Source organism: Brachyhypopomus gauderio, chromosome 13 (genome assembly GCF_052324685.1).
Source record: "Brachyhypopomus gauderio isolate BG-103 chromosome 13, BGAUD_0.2, whole genome shotgun sequence".
NCBI classification, from domain to species: domain Eukaryota; kingdom Metazoa; phylum Chordata; class Actinopteri; order Gymnotiformes; family Hypopomidae; genus Brachyhypopomus; species Brachyhypopomus gauderio.
In genome coordinates this window covers 2,496,816-2,516,815 of record NC_135223.1, presented here as the reverse complement: position 1 = coordinate 2,516,815, position 20,000 = coordinate 2,496,816, and the positions used below count along the sequence as shown (strand labels likewise).

The following is a 20,000-nucleotide window of genomic DNA, read 5'->3' as shown; positions in this document are numbered from 1 at the left end:
AAGTGCTTGAAATCCTCCTTGTATAGGTGTATGAACCCGGCAAACATGACTGTTCTCATTGCGCTGAGATGCGGCGTGAGCGAACTTACAAAATTCGAGAGGTGCTTGACCTCTTGAATCGACAGCGCGCGAGGCCATCGCGCACGGTCGAAGCCACCGCGATTACATTATTTTGCGTCAAGTGTAAACCAGGCTTAGACCAAATCGCGTGTCTGATGAGCGTGTTCACCTCACTCTGCCTCTTGCCTACTTACGTCACGTGATCATAGTCTGCAGCGTGAATAGCTCCCTCTATTGCTGGACGAGGATAATGCAATTTGAGTTTGCTGCTATTCAAGGAGTTATCGTGGCTCTTTCGATGTGTTTATCGTGAAACTTCACATCGCGATAACGATAAAAATACGATTAATCGTGCAGCCCTAGTTCCCATTATTGGCAGTTCCTGCCTGGGGTCTGACAGCATATATTATCATCCCCAAAGCACGTAGTCTATATGGGACCATTTGTTTACAGATGAATGTAATGTTGGCTACAATGTTGGCTACAGCGTTGGTTACAGTGTTGGTTGTATTTGGTTACTGCGTTGGTTACAGCATTGGTTACAGCATTGGCTACAGTGTTGGTTACAGTGTTGGTTACAGCGTTGATTGTGTTTGGTTACAGTGTTGGTTGTATTTGGTTACAGTGTTGGTTACAGCGTTGGTTGTGTTTGGTTTCAGTGTTGATTGTGTTTGGTTACAGTGTTGGCTACAGCATTGTTTACAGTGTTGGTTACAGCGTTGGTTGTGTTTGGTTGCAGTGTTGGTTACAATGTTGGCTACAGTGTTGGTTGTGTTTGGTTACAGCGTTGGTTGTATTTGGTTACAGTGTTGGTTACAGTGTTCGGCTGTGTTTGGTTATAGTGTTGGTTGCAGTGTTTGTTTACAGCGTTGGTTACAGCATTGGTTGTGTTTGGTTACAGCGTTGGTTACAGTGTTTGGCTGTGTTTGGTTACAGTGTTGGTTATAGCGTTGGTTGTGTTTAGTTACAGCGTTGGTTGTATTTGGTTACAGTGTTGGTTACAGTGTTTGGCTGTGTTTGGTTACAGTGTTGGTTACAGCGTTGGTTGTGTTTGGTTACAGTGTTGGCTACAGCGTTGGTTGTGTTTGGTTACAGTGTTGGTTACAGTTTTTGGCTGTGTTTGGTTACAGTGTTGGCTACAGCGTTGGTTGTGTTTAGTTACAGCGTTGGTTGTGTTTGGTTACAGTGTTGGTTACAGTTTTTGGCTGTGTTTAGTTATAGTGTTGGCTACAGCGTTGGTTGTGTTTGGTTACAGCATTGGTTGTGTTTGGGTACAGTGTTGGTAACAGTTTTTGGCTGTGTTTGGTTTCTTCCATAACTTTAACACTTTTTTGTGCTCTTTTCCCTTTTTGTCATTCTCTCTGTCATTTATCCCTCCATCTCTTTCCCCCATATTGTCTCCCCCTCTCTTCTTACTCCCCCTCTCCTCTCTACCTCCCTCCCTCCTTCTCTCATTCTCTCCCTCCCCCTCTCCTCTCCCTCCCTCTCTCTCTTTTTTTCTCTCTCTCTATCTCTCTCTCTCTTTCTCTCTCATGGCTGTAGAACTGTGCAGTAGGACCAGCGTGTGTGGCTGAAGGCGTGCGAGGGCGTGTCACCATGACGATGAAGGGCTTGTCCTCCAGCCGCAGCCACCACACCGCCCTTGCGCACTGTGACCCCTCCTATGATTTGCTGGCCATGCGCCCTGACCGCCACCCGTACCTCCTACCGCAGGCCGAGGCCCTGCCCCCGGACCACGCCTACTGCATAGGTCGCCAGGCCGACCTGGCCAGCAGCACGTTCCCACGGCGACATTGTGGTGGGAACCGCGAGCAGAAGAGCGAGCTGTCGGTGGTGGCGTGCTCGGGGCCATCCGGGTGCGCCCCCTGCGGGCCAGCCGCCATCAGCGCGACCCTGGCCGAGCGGGCGGAGCGGCCCCGGCCGGTGCGCCGGGACGGCTACCACACGCTGCAGTACAGGCGCACGGCGGCCCTGGAGCACCAGCGGGCCGACAGCCCGGGACGCATCCGCCACCTCGTACACTCCGTCCAGAAGCTCTTCACCAAGTCCCACTCGCTGGAGGGGCCCGGCCAGCGCAGCCTGAACGGGGGCGAAGCCCCCAACGCCACGCCTGCCGAGGCCCCGCCTACCGCCGCCCACCCCAACGTCTCCGCCCCTGCCCGGGCGCACACTGCCAAGCGCCCCAAGAGCAAGGAGAGGAGCCGCTCGGAGCACAAGCCCCAGGCCCGTTCGTCCGCCTCGGGTTACTGGAGCTCGGACGACATCCTGGACCGGGACGTGTGCCTCCACCACCACCACCACCACCACAACCACCACGTCCACAACCACCAGCCCTCGGGAGTCATGACCATGGGCCGGCACCCGGGCAAGTCGCAGTCGCACTACTTCCTGGAGCACACCTACAGCACGCTCGGAGGGGGACGCGCCTCCCTGAAGACCTCGAGAAGCAATAACGACGTGGGCACGTGCAGCGCCTGCTCGGCGCCATCGGGGGGCGCTGTGGTGCCGCTGACCGTCGCGAGGGTGGAACACCTTAGGCCTCTGGTGAAGAAGAGCTCGTGGTCCAGCACGCTGACGGTGAGCAGGGCCCGGGAGGTCTACCAGAAGGGGGCGACGAACACGGATAAAGCGCTAGTCAAAGCACAGACCTGCCAGCAGGGACGAACCTGCCAGTTCCTACAGGTAGGCCAGAGAGTTAGCATATGCTAATATCATCATTATCATCATCAGTTAGCATACGCTAACATCATCATCATCGGTTAGCATACACTAACATCATCATCATCAGTTAGCATACACTAACATCATCATCATCATCATCATCAGTTAGCATACGCTAACATCAGCATCACCACCATCATCAGTTAGCATACGCTAACATCAGCATCACCACCATCATCAGTTAGCATATGCTAAAATCATCATCAGTTAGCATATGCTAACATCATCATCAGTTAGTATACGCTAACATCATTATCATCATCATCATCACTTAGCATACGCTATCATCATCATCATCAGTGCTGATGTATCAGCATTTCTCAGATCCAACTCATATTTTCTTGCTTCTGTCATGCATACTTCTTAACAAGAACACACATTGATGATACAGGTCACACCCAGCAGGTCACACCCAGCACCGTTTGAATGACTCATGCTTCCTTCACGAGGAGGTTTATTTATGCAGTGCCAAAGTGCCACTTGAACCGTTAGCAGTGATCAGGTTAGCGGGTTAGCGCTTGATGACCGGAGGGGGAACGTGACTCAGCTGTTTGTGAGATGATCGCAGTCCCTGCTGTTACTGCGGTTACATTGGAGTGCATGATGCAGCCAGAAAGTATGGAAGTGAAAGAGAGAGAGATATTGAAAGAGAGAGAAAGAGAGAAGAGAAGGATTGTCTGTCTGACTGCAACATTCCCCCCCCCCCCCCCCCCCCCCCCCCCCGTATTGAAATCTCACTCGGTCTCGCTGTCACTGTGAAACTGAATCTCTGTTCCTGCCCCAGGAAGTGGGGGGTGGGAGGTGCTCAGGGCGAGGAGCAAAGCCAGGGATGAGGAGACGGGCCAGGAAACACTCCCGTGGATGAGAGGTATAAGTGCGAGATGAGACGTGAAGGTCCAGGAAGTCGGGCACACCGAGGGGGAGCGTGTCCGAACCCCGAGTGGGGAATATGTGGAAAAGACCAGCGACAAGACCAGCAAGAGAGACACAGGTGAAAAAGACCAGCAGGAGAGATACAGGCGAAAAAGACCAGCAAAAGAGACATAACGAGAGGAAGAGGAGGAGCTAACGAGAGGAAGAGGAGGAGCTAACGGGAGGAAGAGGAGGAGATGGTGCAGAGTTTGGGAACGGCTGAGATCCGCAGATTAAAGTGATCGGAGACTGGAGAGAGAGATTTATTATATTATATTCCTGTTCTATATTTATACTATATACGTAAATACATTTAGTAGGACACTCTCATAGAGGAGCTGCTTTGATAATACTGCATCACAGAGCACTGCTCTGTAATTAGAACTAAAACGTACCCAGACAGATAGGGAGATGAATGTACCCTGGTAGTAGGGCAGAGAGACGGGAGAGGTAGGGCAGGAAGGAGAGAGTGTTGTGGGGAAGGATTTGGCAGAGTCAGGGAACGTCCAGAGCTACTTAACTGTGACCCCAACGGCCATCTTCTCATTACTGTAGTGAATCTAAGGTGGGGGTCGTTACTGTAGCAACAGGGTCTTTCAGAGCATAAAGTGACCATTCAGATACCTGCGCTACGCTCACTCTCCTCCTCCCTCATTTCCATCCTCCACTTTTCTAAAAACCCTCGGCCCTTGGAGACCGGATCCTTCCCATGCTCGACAACAACAGCTCTCTTTGTCCCGTCTGTCCTGGTCTCCTGTTTGCTTCCTTTTTGCACCCTTGATGACGGGGATAGATTGTCTTTTTTGCCAAGCATGTAAAAGGGGGGGGGGGGGGGGGGGTTTGGAAAGCTCGGCCCTCCCGTGTGGTTAGTGTGCGGCACACGTTGCCGGCCCCCTCCAAATAAGCCCCGCCTACCTTCTCACGAGTCAGCCTCCGATACACCGCACAGCGTAGGAGATGACTGTCGCTCCTGTTCGAGAGGTGAGCGGTGTGTGTGTGTGTGTGTGTGTGTGTGTGTGTGTGTGTGTGTGTGAGAGTGTGTGGGGCCCTTGTGAGCTCATGAGAGTGCGTGTCTTGAGCGTGTGTGCAGCCAAGGGTTACCATGACGCCAAGGGCACTGCCACTGTTGCCGTAGATGTCGGAGGTGCGCGTGACCCGTGGAAGGGAGACAGCAGCTTGTTAATGTGGCGTGGCTTAGCGATGTTTCTGAGGGCTCGGTGTGAAAGTGTCATGGGCGTACAGGTGTCAGGATGCAGGTGTTGGTGTGCAGGTGTGGAGATGTTTATCAAATGGCTGCCCTTGCTTGTTAATCAAAAGGTTCTGGTGAATCGTTAGTTTAAACAGGGTGAGCCGTCGGACCGGTGTGGTTGAAGAGAAGTTTCACTGAAGACACCATGCGGTCCTCTTTGCTTTAGTTACAAACAGACAGCTTCAATCCATACGAAGGGAATAATTTATTGCTTCTCTCACTGTATTTCTCTCTCTCTCACTGTCTGTCTGACTCTCTCTCTCCTCCCTCTGTCTATCTGCATCTGTCCCTTTCTCTCCTCCCTCTGTCTATCTCTCTCTCCTCCCCCTCCCTCTATCTCCTCCCTCTGTCTGTCTCTCTCTCTTCCCTCTGTCTGTCTGCATCTGTCTCTCTCTCTCCTCTCTGTCTTTCTGTCTCTCTCCTCCCTCTGGCTGTCTGCATCTCTCTCCTACCTCTTTCTCTCTCCCTCTCTCTCTTTCTCACCTCTCTGTGTGTCTCTCTCTCTCTCTCTCCGTCTCTCCCTCTCTCTATCTCTCTCTCTCTTTCTCCCCCTCCGTCTTGCCTGTCCTCCCCTGCAGGTACCTCAGGATGAGTGGAGCGGGTTCTCTGCTCTGGGCCGGGACGATGAGATCCCGTGCAGACGTATGCGCAGTGGCAGCTACATGAAGGCCATGGCGGAGGACGACAGCGCGGACTCCGACTGCAGCCCCAAGCCCTCGCCCAAGGCTCAGGCACGGAGAGCCAGCTACCTGAAGGCCACGCAGCCGTCGCTCACGGAGATGACCACGCTCAAGTGAGTGTGTGACAGTGTGCGACCACCACCACCACCACCTCCACCACCACCACCTCCACCACTACCACGTGTGTGCCCAAGGAGTGAATAATTGAATAATTTCTCAAAAAATCCTTTTAGAAACACTGTGAGCATCTTTCAACATGTGCAGCCCTTATTAAAAATTCTGTGCTAAATGGTTATGGAATTATTAATGTTATGTGCGATTTGTCATAGGGCCATGTAGGAACACACTCTTGGAAGCGAATGCGTTGGTGTTAAAGTTCAGGGTTAATGTTCATGTGTAGTGTTAGTGCTCAGGGTTAATGCTCAGGGTTCTGTGTTCAGAGTTCATATCCAGGGTTTAGTGTTAATGTTGTGTGTTCAGAGTTAATGTTCAATGTTTAGTGTTCAGAGTTCATATCCAGGGTTTAGTGTTAATGTTCTGTGTTCAGAGTTAATGTTCAATGTTTAGTGTTCAGAGTTCATCTTCAGGGTTTAGTGTTAATGTTCTGTGTTCAGGGTTAATGTTCAGTGTCTGCCTGCTAGGTTTCATTAGCTCGCTGGGGGTGTTTTTTGCTCTATTTATGAAGCAAGGACATGTTGACTGCTCTAAAGTGGAAGAAAATAGCTATCTCTCCATACACACACACACACACACACAGACTATGTTCATTTCATATTCAGGATAATGACAAGAGCAAAAGAAAAAAAAACACAAGAGCAAAAGAGCAAAGATGGGTTGGTTTTGTGGGGTTGATCTCTTTGCAGTGTTGATTACTAATGCATGTGGATTTATATAAGTGTAGGACTGTCTATGCCCTGAAGAGGGCACTCATTACAAATCAGCATCTCTCGTGACCTCGGGTGGCTGCATTCATTAACACTTCCAGCTAACCTTGACTCAGTGACCTCTACCTGACCCCACCTGCCTCTCCTGGAAGCTTCTGTAGGTGCAAGTACCTGGATAAGTAGGAACAATCGTTTTCCTAACAGAGAGTGTGTGTTTTCTTTCATGTGAAAGCTGGTAAGACCTGTGCAGTATATGAGAGGAGTGATATCTGAACCAACGAAACACAAGTCTAACTGGTCTGTGAATTGTGCTCCTAACTGTAACCTGACTAACTGTAACTGTACTACTTGTAACCGTCCTACCTGTAACCAGACTAAATGTAACCGTACTGGTTCGTAACTCCGCAGAACTGCTGTGCACCTGCATGTCCATGCTGGTCCGGTCCGTTCCAAGCTGACTATTCAACGGCAGCACAGCAGAACCAGCTCAGTTTGGTTACATTTCTCGATGCCTTCAGGTCGTATCGGTGTGTGATCATTAATCACACTTAGTGCTACTCACACGTTCAGGTGTGGTGACGCAGTTGGTGTGGGGGTCACACCTGTCCCTCCGTCACCCCGTCACACCTGTCCCTCCGTCACCTGGTCCCTCTGTCACACATGTCCCTCCATCACCCCGTCACACCTGTCCCTCCGTCACCTGGTCCCTCTGTCACACGTCCCTCCGTCACCCCGTCACACCTGTCCCTCCGTCACCTGGTCCCTCTGTCACACCTGTCCCTCCGTCACCCCCGCCACACCTGGTCCCTCCATCACACCGTCCCTCTGTCACACCTGTCCCTCCGTCACCCCGCCACACCTGGTCCCTCCATCACTCCGTCACCCCGCCACACCTGTCCCTTCGTCACCCCGTTACACCTGTCCCTCAGTCACCCGGTCCCTCCGTCATACCGTCCCTCCGTCACCTGGTCCCTCTGTCACACCTGTCCCTCCGTCACCCCCGCCACACCTGGTCCCTCCATCACCCCGTCCCTCCGTCACACCTGTCCCTCCGTCACCTGGTCCCTCCATCACACCTGTCTCTCCATCACCCCTCTCCCTCCATCACACCTGTCCCTCCGTCACATCTGTCCCTCCGTCACACCTGTCCCTCCGTCACATCTGGTCCCTCCGTCACACCTGTCCCTCCATCACACCTGTCCCTCCGTCACCCCGTCACACCTGTCCCTCCGTCACACCTGTCCCTCCGTCACCTGGTCCCTCCGTCACCTCTGTCCCTCCGTCACACCTGTCCTGTCTCTTGTTTGTCCTGTAAACAGCATGCGTCCACATGTGGTGTAGTTGGTGTGTGTGTATACATGTGTGGGTATGGTGTGTGTGTGTGGTGTGTGTTTGGTGTGTCCTTCACACTCTCACTAACCTTTCACCACTTCTCCACCTACTCAGACCTGTTGTTTCATGGGAAATTCTCACTACATGACGCACATGTCCATGTTGTTCCCCTCCCCACCTAGCATCTCAGACTCCTCCTGTCTCTCTGTCCCCGTCTCTCTCGCCCCGTCTGTCTCACTCTCTCTCTGTCTCTCCTGCTGTCTTTTTTGTCCTCCTTTATCCCTCCCTGTCTCTCTCTCACCCTGTCTCTGTCCCTGTCTGCCTCACCATCTTTCCTTCTGTCTCTCTCGCCCTGTGTCTCACCGTGTCTCTCTTGCCCTTGTCTGTCTTGTCCTGTCTGTCTTTGTCTCTCTTCTCCATTCTCCCACACTCTATTTTAAGAGCCACATTCATAATTAAGTGATTACAGATCTAAAAGGATAGAGTGTTTTCAGGGGTGTGTATTTGCTCCATAACACATTCAACTCTTCTCCTAAGAATCGCTCTACAATCAGTACTCAAACATGCAGTGTTCGCTGTTGTTATTGAATTCCAGATGATGCAAGAAAGAAACATTTATGAATGTGTAATGTGATCCTACCCTAATCATAGTGTATGAAACAATCTGAATATGTAACCTGATATTAGCCCTATGAGTTTTATGAAGGTTCGTTACATGGCCTTAATGAATCATTTTAAGCAGATTACATGGCTTTAGAACAACGTGTCCAGGAGACACACCGAGAAACAAGTACGGGAAGAGAGCAGTGCCACTCTGTGCTGTGTCACACACACACACACACACACACACACACACACTGTCGGAGTGTAAGGTCTGTGACTGAAGGTGACCTTGTGTGAGGGAACACACAGCTCACATCCTGTCTGAGTGGATACCAGCTGTGATCCTCAAACCATATGGGAGTCTGAGCATGATGCTTAACCCCAGGTTTCCCTGGGGTAGTTGGGAGCGCCACACCTCTGCCCTCGCCACCAACAATCAGGAGGATTTTGGAGGAGATGCACCTAGCACTTGTGCTATTCTATGTATATGCACACACCAATCAGCTATAGCATTAAAACAACCTGCCTTATATTGTGTCATAGGCCCCTCCTGCAATTCTGTGCCATAAAGAAATGGACTCCACCAGACCTCTGTCCTGTAATGTCCTGTAGGTCCTGTAAGTTGGAATGTGGGGCCTCCATGATTTGCTTTTCCAGCTCAATTGGATTGAGATCTGGGGAATTTGGATGTCAAGCCAACACTTTGAACTCGTAGTCATGTTCCTCAAACCATCACTCTGCATCACTGAGTCGTCCTGCTGGGAGAGACAGCTGCTGTTAGGGGCCGCCACCGCCGTGAAGAGGTGTTCTTGGTCTGCGGGAATGTTCAGGTCAGGTGACACGTATCAAAGTAACATTCAGAAGCATCAGGGCTCGAGGTTTCCCAGCAGAACATCGCCCACAGCACCACGGTGCATCCTGGTGCCATGTCTTCCCCAGAAAACCGACACGCACTCACCTGACCGTCCACAAAACAGGACCAGGTCGCAGTCTCCCGCTGCTCCGCGGCCCGGTTCTGATACAGTTCTGCGACACAGAGGTGGACGAGGGTCTGCTGGCCACAGTTGGGTCTGCTACAGTGCACTGTGTATTCTGACACCTTTCCGTCATAGCCAGTAACCTTCTGGCATGGTGCTACAGGAGCTCTTGTGTGGGATCGGAGCAGATGGGCATCATAGATCCTTGGGTGGCCTCCTTCCAACACAACAACTTCCAGAACGGACTGTTCACTCGCTGCGTAATATCTCCCCTTGGCAGGTGCCGGTGTAACGAGGCAATCAGTGGTGTTCACCTTACCTGTCAGTGGTTTTAATGTGATCACTTTAGAATTTGCTTCAGGACACAATCAGCACTGTTTCAGTGCATCTACTGCTACTTCAGCAGTCAGAACATCTCTCTCTCTCTCTCTCTCTCTCTCTCTCTCTCTTTCTCTCTCTCTCTCTAGGATCAGCACGGAGACCCACTCTCCCAAGCTGCAGATCCGGAGCCACAGTTACTTGCGTGCGGTGAGTGAGGTGTCCATCAACCGCGGTTTGGACAGCCTGGATCCCGCGGGCCTGCTGTCTTCGCCCAAATTCCGCTCCCGAAACGAGAGCTACATGCGCGCCATGAGCACCATCAGCCAGGTTGGTCCTCCGCCCCCCTCCGCCCGACTCCGCCCCCCGCCCTACACGGTGGGTGCTTGCTCTCAGACGCGTCCACCCAATCGTGGGTTGCGGGGGTGGAGCAGCGGAGGGAATCCGAGCGAGGCGGGGCGTCTGAGCGCAGGCTCCACCCGAGGGGGTCGTCCTCCATGCCCCCTTTCCCTGGAAGGGGTGCAGGGGGGAGGAAAAACAGGGCGGAGGAGCAGGAGGAGGAGCAGGCAAAGCCAGGCGGAGGCGCCAGGCCGGCACCTACCGCGTGCCGCTGTTTCTGGCACCAGAGACACTGGCCCCGCTCCACGAGCCGACAGTCGGGGCCGGCCCATCTGCCTCCGCGGCCTTCTGAGGTCTGACCATCTCGTGGACGCGGTGGCCCTGATCACAACTCTTAAAACGACAGAGAGGTGTTTGCAGGAGACGCGGTGGTGCAGACATGCTGCTGGTAGATCAGACAGTGGTAGTGGGGATGCTGAGATAGAGATGTGTGTGTGTGTGTGTGTGTGTGTGTGTGTGTGTGTGTGTGTGTGTGTGTGTGTGTGTGTGTGTCGCACTGTCTAACACTCTTGTTCCCTTTTTCATGCATTGTGTGTTTGTATCATTCATGTGTTCTCACGATCTTTTGTGTGTGTGTGGCATGCGATGAAATGACCAGTTTCACAATAGTTTATAACATTGGTGGTTCTGCTTTGTGTGATGTCTTCCTGACTGGAAGTGTTTCCTGTATGTATCTGGGTGGAAGTGTTTCCTGTATGTATCTGACTGGAAGTGTTTCCTGTATGTATCTGACTGGAAGTGTTTCCTGTATGTATCTGACTGAAAGCGTTTCCTGTATGTATCTGACTGGAAGTGTTTCCTGTATGTATCTGACTGAAAGCGTTTCCTGTATGTGTCTGACTGGAAGTGTTTCCTGTATGTATCTGACTGGAAGTGTTTCCTGTATGTATCTGACTGGAAGCGTTTCCTGTATGTATCTGACTGGAAGCGTTTCCTGTATGTATCTGACTGGAAGTGTTTCCTGTATGTATCTGACTGGAAGTGTTTCCTGTATGTATCTGACTGGAAGTGTTTCCTGTATGTGTCTGACTGGAAGCGTTTCCTGTATGTATCTGACTGGAAGTGTTTCCTGTATGTGTCTGACTGGAAGCGTTTCCTGTATGTATCTGGGTGGAAGTGTTTCCTGTATGTATCTGACTGGAAGCGTTTCCTGTATGTATCTGGGTGGAAGTGTTTCCTGTATGTATCTGACTGGAAGTTTTTCCTGTATGTATCTGGGTGGAAGTGTTTCCTGTATGTATCTGACTGGAAGCGTTTCCTGTATGTATCTGGGTGGAAGTGTTTCCTGTATGTATCTGACTGGAAGTTTTTCCTGTATGTATCTGACTGGAAGTGTTTCCTGTATGTATCTGGGTGGAAGTGTTTCCTGTATGTATCTGACTGGAAGCGTTTCCTGTATGTATCTGGGTGGAAGTGTTTCCTGTATGTATCTGACTGGAAGTGTTTCCTGTATGTATCTGACTGGAAGCGTTTCCTGTATGTATCTGACTGGAAGCGTTTCCTGTATGTATCTGGGTGGAAGTGTTTCCTGTATGTATCTGACTGGAAGCGTTTCCTGTATGTATCTGGGTGGAAGTGTTTCCTGTATGTATCTGACTGGAAGTTTTTCCTGTATGTGTCTGACTGGAAGTGTTTCCTGTATGTATCTGACTGGAAGTTTTTCCTGTATGTGTCTGACTGGAAGTGTTTCCTGTATGTATCTGACTGGAAGCGTTTCCTGTATGTATCTGACTGGAAGTGTTTCTTGTATGTATCTGACTGGAAGTGTTTCCTGTATGTATCTGACTGGAAGTGTTTCCTGTATGTGTCTGACTGGAAGCGTTTCCTGTATGTGTCTGACTGGAAGCGTTTCCTGTATGTGTCTGACTGGAAATGTTTCCTGTATGTATCTGTGTGTGTTGCATGAGTTCATTCATGTATGCATGTTTCTGTGGGCAGAATATTTACACATTTAACTACATTAACTAAAATGGTTGGTCAGCGAGCCTCTCTGTGTATTATCTCTGGAAATCTTTAGTTATTCCAAAATCCCCAAAATCCCAAATCCCACTGTCACAATTCTCCTGCTTCCCAAAACTCATGACCCTTCTGTACTCACTACCTTTCTGTACTCACTGTACGCTTCTGTATGCTTCACTGTACCTTTCTGTACGCACAATTTTTTTGCATAAAATCACGATTTCTATTTTTTATCATGATATTCCATCCAAAAAAGGGATGATTCGAGAAATGATTCGAAATAATTCGCTTTTTTATCATATTATTTAATGGTTTATTTTCAAAATGCCCAATCTTAACGTCTTCACGTTCTCTCATGTTTCGTCCTGGAATTACAAGAGGCTCGTATTTGTTAACGTAATTGTGACGTGCGGAGGAGCAGGCATGACGACAACGGCAACGGTGCAATATATAACTTTAATCAATACAAAAACACGTAGCTTCGCCACGGAAGTGCGAGCACGGCACAGAGACACTCACACTGGCACGAAACTTTACACCCAGACGAGCACAAGACATTGCGTGAACGCACATTATATAGGTGGTTAACACATACCCTTGTGATCTCGAGACAAGGCACAGGTGCGACTACGAACACGCTCACAAACGACCCACACCCACGGAACTACAAACATGAGCTGTGTTCGAAATAGCCTACTACATACTGGATACTGCATACTGCACTCAGTATATACTGGATACTGCATACTGGTCCTCGAAGTAGTATGCAGTACGTTTCCAGTACAAAAGCAAAGCATACTACTGGGTCACGTGAACGTAGCATTGCATGATGGGATCCAGTACACCACAAAGATAGCTCTGTTCGCGTACTGGAATATTTTGCGGAAGTAGTAGGTCATCCGGGTATGTTTCGCGTACTGGAAAATTTCATTTTGGTCACATACTGCATACGGCATACTGATTTGGGGCTCGATCAGTATGCCAGTCGTATGTAGTAGGCTATTTCGAACAGAGCCATGGACATAACTGCACGTAGACGACATTAACGGCACGCCCACAGGGAAGGGTCCAGAGCTGTCACCGTGACAGTAATACAAGAAAACTGTTCAGTCAGACAGCTATTTGTTGTGAAACGAAGTAGTTACAATTTCAAGCATTTTCAAGTACTTTGGCCTAAATTCCAGCACTTTCAAACCTGAAACAAAGCAACATTAAAATTCGTCAGGTAAATGTTCCTTCCCCTGTTTTTGAGGGGTGTTTCTTTATACTACCACATATCGTTTCGGACAACACTGCAAAGAACGCGGTGTGACGCGGCAAGTTTAAGTACCTGTATAAATGCCTCCGCCGTTCGCGCAGGTTCGCGTGAGGTGTGCAGAGTCACGCGCTATGGTCACTCGCGAAAGTATAAACCATCAAGGCCGCAGCTTGTGAGGCGGCTGCCCCCGCTGCCCACATTGTTTCACTTTCGGTATATTCCTTGGGATGCCTACGTCTCAAGTGATTGAATAAATTTGTTGTATTGGCATCGGATGTTTTTACATGTTCTTTGCACACCTTACATATCGCTGAAGTTTGGTCTTGGTCAGTGGGAGAAAATCCGAACCAATTCCAGATTACAGAGGTAAATTTCCTCTTCGTTACCAGCTCCTCGGTTTGGCTTTCAGCTATGGTTGTCCACTTTTAGTTTTTACAAACACAACATGGAGGCGTGGAAGACGCACAGTTCGCAGTGATTGGTCAGTCCTACACCCTACATCCGCCGCATCGGCGGGAACCAGCATTTAAAAAGTCATTGCGCTGATTGGCAAAGGCGATCTATACGATTTCTCTAATTTGCTAGATCACCTGCGATTCTCCACTCGTTATCGCCATTCACAATTTTATATCGTCATATCGCACACCCCTACTACCCTTCTATAATCACTACCCTTCTATACTCACTACCCTTCTGTACTCACGACCCTTCTGTACTCATTTCCCTTCTGTACTCACAAGTCTTCTGTACTCACTATCATTCTGTCTCCCCAGGCACAACACTTGAATCTCCTAGCACCCACCCCTACAATCTCTCCAAATCGTCCAATCACAAACCTTAATCTTTTCTGAAATGCTCCTCCGAGCCTCTAATCACAGTGCGTGTTGTTGGATGAGGCCACGCCTTCTCTCACCCAGGACACTTTCCTCCCCTCTGCACTGTTTACACTGCGTGAGATTGGTCTAGTCATCCTTATGATTCCTTGTGATCTCATGTCATGCACTGTAAAAATAACACAAGAATTGTCTGAGTTTAGTTTTTTTCACAGCACGATTCCTTCATTACATGAAAACCTCAGAAATTAATGTCAAGAGAGTTCATGTAATTGATTGACCTCAAATAGTTCAGTTTCAGAGACGTGATGTGGAGACATTCGAATATGTGCTTCAGAAACCAAAACAAGATTGATGGTATTTAATATCAAACTGATTTCCTAATGTATGGTTCATCATAAAACTCCATACCCTTTCCTTTTAAAGTAAAGAATGTCTAACACCATCACCTTAATGCAGTAGAGGCAGGATGCTGCTATCACGAGGCTTTGACTCAGTGTCTCCCCCTGCAGGTGAGCGAGGTAGAGGTGAACGGGAAGATCGAGGCAGTGTGTGAGAGTGTCTTCAGTGAGATGGAGTCCCAGGCCATGAACGCCCTGGACCTTCCTGCATCCGGAAGTTTTCGCATGCGCAGCCACAGCTACGTGCGCGCCATCGAGAAGGGCTGCTCGCAGGATGAAGACGAGGAAGAGGAGGACGGAGAGCGCGCAGCACTACAGGCCATTTCACCGGCCCGCACCACCACCACAGTCCGAACCATACAGAGTAGCACAGGTAATCCCCACAGCACTGTTAAAGTACAACTGTAGCACAGTCACAACTGTACAGAGTAGCACACGTAAACCCCACAGCACTGTTAGAACTACAACTGTAGCACAGTCACAACTGTACAGAGTAGCACACATAAACCCCACAGCACTGTTAGGACTACAACTGTAGTACAGTCACAACTGTACAGAGTAGCACAGGTAATCCCCACAGCACTGTTAGAACTACAACTGTAGTACAGTCACAACTGTACATAGTAGCACAGGTAATCCCCACAGCACTGTTAGAACTACAACTGTAGCACAGTCACAACTGTACAGAGTAGCACACGTAAACCCCACAGCACTGTTAGAACTACAACTGTAGTATACTCACAACTGTACAGAGTAGCACACGTAAACCCCACAGCACTGTTAGAACTACAACTGTTGTACAGTCACAGCTGTACAGAGTAGCACACGTAAACCCCACAGCACTGTTAGAACTACAACTGTAGTATACTCACAACTGTACAGAGTAGCGCACGTAAACCCCACAGCACTGTTAGAACTACAACTGTAGTATACTCACAACTGTACAGTGTAGCACACGTAAACCCCACAGCACTGTTAGAACTACAACTGTAGTATACTCACAACTGTACAGAGTAGCGCACGTAAACCCCACAGCACTGTTAGAACTACAACTGTAGTATACTCACAACTGTACAGAGTAGCACACGTAAACCCCACAGCACTGTTAGAACTACAACTGTATACACATAGCAGAAATATGGAATATATATAAATATATGATATAATACCACATAGAGCACAACATTAACAAAACAGCAGTACTATCATTACTATGCTGAGTAAGAATGAACCATATTACTGTTCTAAATACAGCAAACTGCAAAACTACAGCTGTAAATGAACAGTGTGTGTAAATATACACTATATTTCCAAAAGTATTCGCTCACCTTCCTTAAGTCACATATGAGCTTAAGTGACATCTCATTCCTAATCCATAGGGTTCAATATGACGTTGGTCCACCCTTTGCAGCTAGAACAGCTTCAACTCTTCTGGGAAGGCTGTCCACAAGGTTTAGGAGTGTGTTTATGGGGATTTTTGACCATTCTTCCAGAAGCGCATTTGTGAGGTCACATACTGATGTTGGACGACAAGGCCTTGCTCTCAGTCTCCACTCTAATTCATCCCAAAGATGTTCTTTTGGGTTGAGGTCAGAACTCTGTGCAGGCCAGTCAATGTTGAATGAGGAAGGGGCCAGCTCCAAACTGTTCCCACAAAGATGGGTACATGGAATTGTCCAAAATGTGTTGGTATGCTGAATAATTTAGAGTTCCTTTCACTGGAACTATAAGGGTCCAAGCCCAGCTCCTGAAAAACAACCCCACACCATAATCCACCATCCACCAAACTTTACACGTGGCACAAGGCAGTCAGACAAGTACCATTCTCCTGGCATCCGCTAAACTCAGACTCGTCCATCAGATTGCCAGACAGAAAAGTGTGATTCATCACTCCAGAGAACGTGCATCCACTGCTGTAGAGTCCAGTGGCGGCGTGCTTTACACCACTGCATCCAACACTTTACATTGCACTTGCATTGCACAGTCTGCCTAGGTGTTTAATTTTATACACCTGTGACCATGGAAGTGATTGGAAGTGATTCCGATAATTTGGATGGGTGAGCGAATATTCCTGCAGTCAGAACTACTACAGTCAGAATTATACACAGGAGCCCAGGTCAGAGTATTAAGTGCATAATCTACTGATGTTGTCCCTTCTGATACTCTTTGATGTTATAACACATGACGTTTATGATATTGTTATTACTTCAACAGCATAAACACGTAGTAACGGGTGAGAATTTCCCAGTGTGCATCATTGGCTTCATTGGTTCTCCTGGAGGAACTGGAAGGATACACACGCAAATACACACGACCAGTATACATGTGCACACACACAATTAACAGAAGCGCGTGCGCACGCACCTGCACACACAGCCACCACTGACACAATCAATTAATCAGAGGAATTGACCAGAGCTGAGGAAGACAGTTCTGAGACAACCACTCGCACAACTATGGTGCAGCTTTAGGAGAGGTGGAGAAAGAGAGACGGTGTGAGAGAAAGCGAGTGAGAGAAAGACAAACAGAATAAACGAGAGCGCTGACTAGCAGAGCGGAGGAGGAGGATGTAGGTCACCCTGTCTTTAATGTTCTCCTCTAATAATCACACAAGTACAAAACACCAGAGACATTTGACACGCGTGTTTAATGTTCTCATCAGTTACATGGCGCTCTTCGTGGTGGTCTCGGCGGTTCCTGCTGTTTGTAAATTCGGCTGGACCGGTCTAGTCCACAGGCCACTGTAGACGGTGTTACTGTCAGTGAAAGACACACTGCATGACTGCAGAATCTGCACATGCTGCACTTCTCATGTGAAGTGAATACGGAGATAGATGCCGCCCGTGTTTGCGCCCTCTAGGGGCCGTTCAGTGTCTGTGCACAGGCTGTTCACATGCTGGCCTTTCCAAGCCCTCAGCTGAGCTGGCCACCGCTGTAAATCCTACGTCTGGAGCCCTGATATTACTGTGAATGTTTTGTTTCCTGAGAGTTTGCACATGTTGCAGGCTGCCTGATGCTCGGGGTGAGGTGAAGTATTGTGGGAAATTTGAAGTGACTCAGCACATCAATGGCGTTCAGCTTCTCGTTTGTAGGGACGCACCATCACCCAGTATATTTTCTTTCTAAAAGGTAGAATAATAAGTATATAGTACAGTAGTACGTATATAGCGATAAAATAATAATAATTGCATAATAACTGTTGCTTGCTGCGTTCCCTAACGTTTGACTGGTACATGTGACATGCTGTTGTCCAATCAGTGCTGGTTGGTTTGTGCTCACAGTATTTCAGTGTTCCTCAGCGAAATCTTGAAAGCATTTATTTATTTGCTGTTACGTGGTCCAGACGTTCTGTAAAAAAACGTGGTAGATATTTGATTGTGTATTTGTATGGTTAAGAACTGTTTCCCACACTCTGTTTCTGGAAGACATCTGTGATTCATCCTGCATGGAATGCAGAGTATATCAGTCAGGCCTCTCTGCAAACTCAGCAATCTGCTCCCCAATACACACACACACATCCTCACACCCACACACACGCACACACACACACACACACACACACACACACTCTGTATACAGTTCGACGCATACATTTATTTACAAATGCTTGAACCGTGCTCAAGTGTGTGTGTGTGTGTGTGTGTGTGTCTGGTTTTGTGCACCTTTAAATGATTTATGGTGGCTCAGGGGAGCCATACCAGTTTTGTGTAGCGTATCAACCATTTCATGCCTAAAGCCCCAGCACTGTCTGGCTGACTCTCCAAGACCCCCGACCCTGACCGGAGCCACCAGGGCCCTTTCACACAACCTGCACACACCGGCCTTTGATTAACCCTCCTCCTGTTCACACATCACAAACCCTGGGGCATTTACACTGTGAAATATGGCCCTTCTGGTTGGCATCACATTAAGCATTGGGCAGTCTGACGTCCGTGATGTAATCTTGTTATTTGCGTTGTTCTTTTAGATGTTTATTAGCGTACCAGAACATAGCTCTGCTGTGTGCAGTAAGACTGGGCTGTAAACTAGAACTAGAACTGTAAACTAGAACGAGAACTGTAAACTAGAACGAGAACTGTAAACTAGAACTAGAACTGTAAGCTAGAATTATAACTGGGCACTATTTGGGTTTCAAATGACAAACTAAGAACAATCTGTTGGCCTTTATATTTACATAATCTCGCTCTAAATTAAAGTGGCATAATCCTGTTGTGAGTTGAAAACTGGATAATCCCCTATAGAAGTACATCATGTTTCACTATCGACATGTGCCATACAACATGTAATGCCCCACATCTCTGTTTGAACCCTGTTTGGAAGGCAGTTTTAAAAAACGCCACTGTGTAAATCTTTCGTCTGGATAGCCAGTGCACTGGTGAGTTGGACTAGTGAACATGAACTAGTGAACGTGTATGACGGGAGCTGATAGATGTCACTAATCCAGATGACTCCTTTATTTACTGTGAACATGAACTAGTGAACGTGTATGACGGGAGCTGATAGATGTCACTAATCCAGATGACTCCTTTATTTACTGTGAACATGAACTAGTGAACGTGTATGACGGGAGCTGATAGATGTCACTAATCCAGATGACTCCTTTATTTACTGTGAACATGAACTAGTGAACGTGTATGACGGGAGCTGATAGATGTCACTAATCCAGATGACTCCTTTATTTAGTGCATGGTCCATGTGATCAGCAGGGAAGACACTGGTGGTCTATCAGTCCGTGAAGACGACCTCCGCATTATGGCCAAGTGCAGCATCCCTTGTTTGAGAGTTGAGCATGAACACACAGCATATGTCTTCCATGAGCATGTCAAACAGGGTCTGCAGAATCAAGACGGAGGATGACATCACTGTAGTCATTAACCCGTGTGTGTGTGTGTGTTTGTGTGTGTGAGAGAGAGAGAGAGAGAGAGAGAGAGAGAGAGAGAGAGAGAGAGAGAGAGAGAGAGAGAGAGAGATTGGATATGATAAAAGCTTGGGAAAAGGTATAAAGAGATTAAAAAGTATTAATGATTGATCTTGCAGACTTTCTCTAGTGGAATAGCTTATTTTATTAAGTACAGTGAAACTCCCTTTTTCTCTCTGTCTCACACACACACACACACACACACACACACACACACACACACACACACACACAGAGTTTCCACCCCGCTGTCCTATCGTTGTTCTTCCACAAGATGCACGGAGCGCTACAACATACAGCACAGTTAAAGGAGCAATAAGTTATCAAGCCCCCCCCCCCCCTTGATTCTTCTTCAAATTATGAAAGCTATTATACTGACACCTAGTGGCCTGGATGTGTCATTGTCTGTACTAAATCTATTTTAAACATGGGTGGACCTGGAACAAAAACGTGTTTATTTAAGACTACAAAGAAATCTGCTGACTTTGCAATTTGG

At 48.4% G+C, this 20,000-nt stretch overlaps 1 protein-coding gene across 7 annotated transcripts in view; it reads left to right on the top strand.

The window, feature by feature from the left end:
* The window catches only part of dlgap1b (discs, large (Drosophila) homolog-associated protein 1b), a 98,679-nt gene that overhangs the window by 57,255 nt on the left and 21,424 nt on the right, over positions 1 to 20,000 (top strand). For all 7 annotated transcript variants that reach the window (XM_076970247.1, XM_076970243.1, XM_076970245.1 and 4 more), the window contains 4 exons: positions 1,603 to 2,742; positions 5,521 to 5,735; positions 9,886 to 10,066; positions 14,698 to 14,959. In XM_076970247.1, the coding sequence (XP_076826362.1) occupies positions 1,657 to 2,742; positions 5,521 to 5,735; positions 9,886 to 10,066; positions 14,698 to 14,959 (1,744 nt within the window). In that variant the 5' untranslated portion in view covers positions 1,603 to 1,656. The remainder of the gene's footprint in view (positions 1 to 1,602; positions 2,743 to 5,520; positions 5,736 to 9,885; positions 10,067 to 14,697; positions 14,960 to 20,000) is intronic.